We start from the raw sequence: 3,236 nt of genomic DNA, 5'->3' as shown, positions 1-3,236 counted from the left end.
TGAGCATCAGCAAACCTCACTTCTGATGGATCTACAAACTCAGACTTTGATGATATTTGGAATGATCCCATCTTCTACCCTTAATCAAACAGCTACTCTACTCTGACACTTTACCTTGCTTTAAAGATCTATTTCATATCTTTGTGTCCTGGAATGCTAGCAGACTCTCTCAACTGCTGGGAACCTGTGCATTTGATTCCTAGTAAGTGTGTTGGCTACCTAAATCCGTTTCTTTTAGCACTTAACTTGCAATCCTAGTTTTAAGGGGATCATGTGCATTTGCTGCAGATATTGCTCTGTTGTATTAACAATATTTGGGTTTTGAAATAACGATTTAATTTCCAGCAACTTATAATTTGTTTCACTTGTTCCAGTTGACATGATTTAATTTTCTTGTGATTTTGCTATATATGATGCAGTGAAAATGTTTGCCTTATTACTGTGTGTTCAATTGCATTTATTCTTTTCTTTGATGTACAGTTTTCTCGTGTACTAAAGAATAGAGCCTGGCCCACCTTTAAACAGGCCAAATCAAAAATCTCCCCTTTGCACAGCAGTGATTTCTGCCCTACCAACTGCCATGTTAATGTAATGGAAGTTTCTTATCCCAAAACATCAACCTCCCTGGGGAGTGCATTTGGTGTTCAGTTGGACAGTAGGAAGCATAATTCTCATGATAAAGAAAATAAATCTTCTGAGCAAGGTATGTTAAATTTTTAAACTTTATCAAATCATAAGAATTTATGCAATCATAATTATTACAGCATCCCTGAAATTTGATAGACTCCTGGTGTGAAAGCAAGTTGGAAAATTTTTTTAAAAAAGGTTTCTCACTATAACCATTTAGATAATTAGCATAAGTGTTTATAGAATGAAAATGTGGTTAAGCATTTTTATTTTTCTTCTAAGAAGAATGGTTGCTCTTGTCTTCCTTAAGTATATGGTAGACATACTTTGTCTTTCTATGAAAACCACTAATCTGAAATGGCCTTATGACTGAGAAAAATGTAGAAGTAGAAACTATAGGAATTATAATACAATTCATTGTCACCATAATAGGAAAATGGATTGGAATACATTCCTAGATTTTAATTACAACTCCCCACAAGCTTTAATTCCTAAATTAAATTTAGTATTGGATAGGAATTTTATTTTATATTAGCTTGAGCCTCCAAAATGAATTGGACTGAATTGTTACTGTAAGTTAAAGGTAGTAAATGTTACTTTGGAATGGTTTTAACTCCTCAGGGAAACTGAGCCCTATGGTGTACATTCAGCATACGATTACTACCATGGCGGCCCCTTCTGGTCTGTCTCTGGGACAGCAAGATGGGCATGGTCTCCGGTATCTATTAAAGGAAGAAGACTTAGAAACTCAAGATATCTATCAGAAACTGTTGGGAAAACTTCAGACTGCACTCAAAGAGTTGGAGATGTGTGTTTGTCAAATAGATGAGTAAGTATTTTAAACTGTACTTTTAAGTTTGCCTAATAGAATAACTGTACAAAATGCAGAATAAATGTAGAAAATCTAATCATTCTCTCTTTAGTTTTGGAAATGTCTGATATTTGTGCTGACTTTATATATACTCTTCATTCTAACACTGTAAAAAATTGTAAATATATAAAAAAGCATATATAAAGATAGATATTTTATTTTAAGAGCTTGTTTTACATTCACTGTTACATGTACATTTAGTTTCACTCCTCATTTACCATGTCCAACCCTAACCCAGTCTCCTCCCCTCCCTACCTGGTAACCCTCCCTTGTGCCCCTCACAGTCCTGTTTTTCCTCTATTTCCTCAATTTGAATGTTGGTCCTCTGGTGCCCCATGGTCTGTTGCTCTAAGGGATGCATTTCCATAGAGTATGTGGGTGCATCACCCTAGGTTGAGTGGTCTGCATGTACATCTTGTTAACTGTTGGGCTGAGAGCCAGCCCCTCGGAGTGAGTTTTATTCCAGGCCCAGAATGTATCCCAGGGCCATAGTATTAGGGGTCTCATCAGATTTCATCTGACCAATAATTCTGGTCATTATTGAGTGTTTGGATTTTGTTCCATGTTTTCCCTCCCACTCTATCCAGGATCTCCAGATTTGATCATCTCCTGAGTGGTTGGCATTGGTAGCTGGACACCATCTAGTTCTTCTGGTCTTGAGGGCCATCATGTCCTACGGCTGATTGCTTCCAAATGCCTCCCCCTTTTTTTTTGCATTCTTCTTTGCTGCCGATGCTAGGAGACCATTAGCTGCATCTTAGATGGCCGCTTGAAAGCTTTTAAGACCCCAGATGCTACTCACCAATTTAGAATGTGGAACAAGGCTTTTATGTATTTTGTTGTGCCAATTGAGTCTGGTGTCCCCCAGTACGATGGCCTTGAGACAGTAGATCTGTTGGATCTCTCTCTCATAGTGTCTGAGTGTCTGTGAGGGATTACTCTGTGTCTGTCTTCTATTATTTCTGTAAGGACTGCAGGTATTTTGTATCACTGGTATCTGTGCAAGATTAGGCTCAGCTGAATCTATCCTTAGTCTAGTGTATACTCCTGTTCACTGACCCCCTTCTGATCCTCTCAGGTGTTTATGTGTTTACCTGTAGCCTGGTGTTTGGTGTTAATGGTAATGCAGTATTGTGGATCTGTGACCACCATGATAACATTAGGGAATGGGCGAACACCAAATTGTGCACATCAGAGAGAGACAACAGATGCTAATACCAACCAATGTGTCCACAATACTGCATTACCATTAACACTAAAGATAGATATTTTAAATAAGCATTTAATACCAGGGAAGAGAACGACAAAGTTCTAACTTATAGAAGAGCACTAAATAAGTCTTAGGGTATAAGTATAAATTGAAAAATATGATTGAAAGAGTACTAGTTCTATATGGAGAGTGTCTTGTGTCGTTTACAGAACATAGCACAGTGTTTAATGTATATAGACTCAATAGATATTAATTAAAAATTTAACATATAGCAAGTACTTATCATTTAACCTAATTGTTAAATGAGTAAATGTAAAATAATGTATCCCTAGGACCAATAGTTATTTCTGGTCTGGCTGAATCCAGCAGTAACCCAAATAGATGTGGCAGTAATTTGCAAGTTTTAATTAAGAGAAAATGGGAGCAATTAATTAATTTTCCAAAGAGATCAATTCTATTTCTTTTTTAAGAAATTAGTAATTGGATGGTTCAGAGAATTACTTGCCTCTTTACAATGATGTAGGAATT

The 3,236-nt window shown here is 36.7% G+C and overlaps 1 protein-coding gene across 1 annotated transcript in view; it reads left to right on the top strand.

The window, feature by feature from the left end:
- Positions 1-3,236, top strand: part of PREX2 (phosphatidylinositol-3,4,5-trisphosphate dependent Rac exchange factor 2) — a 466,421-nt gene that overhangs the window by 300,360 nt on the left and 162,825 nt on the right. Inside the window, exons 24-25 of the mRNA XM_007947357.2 lie at positions 481-703; positions 1,249-1,456. Coding sequence (XP_007945548.1) covers positions 481-703; positions 1,249-1,456 — 431 coding nt within the window. The remainder of the gene's footprint in view (positions 1-480; positions 704-1,248; positions 1,457-3,236) is intronic.

The sequence above is a fragment of the Orycteropus afer genome, unplaced genomic scaffold, assembly GCF_000298275.1.
Source record: "Orycteropus afer afer isolate SDZICR_OR568_19922 unplaced genomic scaffold, OryAfe1.0 scaffold00181, whole genome shotgun sequence".
NCBI lineage: Eukaryota > Metazoa > Chordata > Mammalia > Tubulidentata > Orycteropodidae > Orycteropus > Orycteropus afer.
The sequence above is the reverse complement of the archived record's forward strand: the minus strand, read 5'-3'. Positions and strand labels throughout refer to the sequence as shown.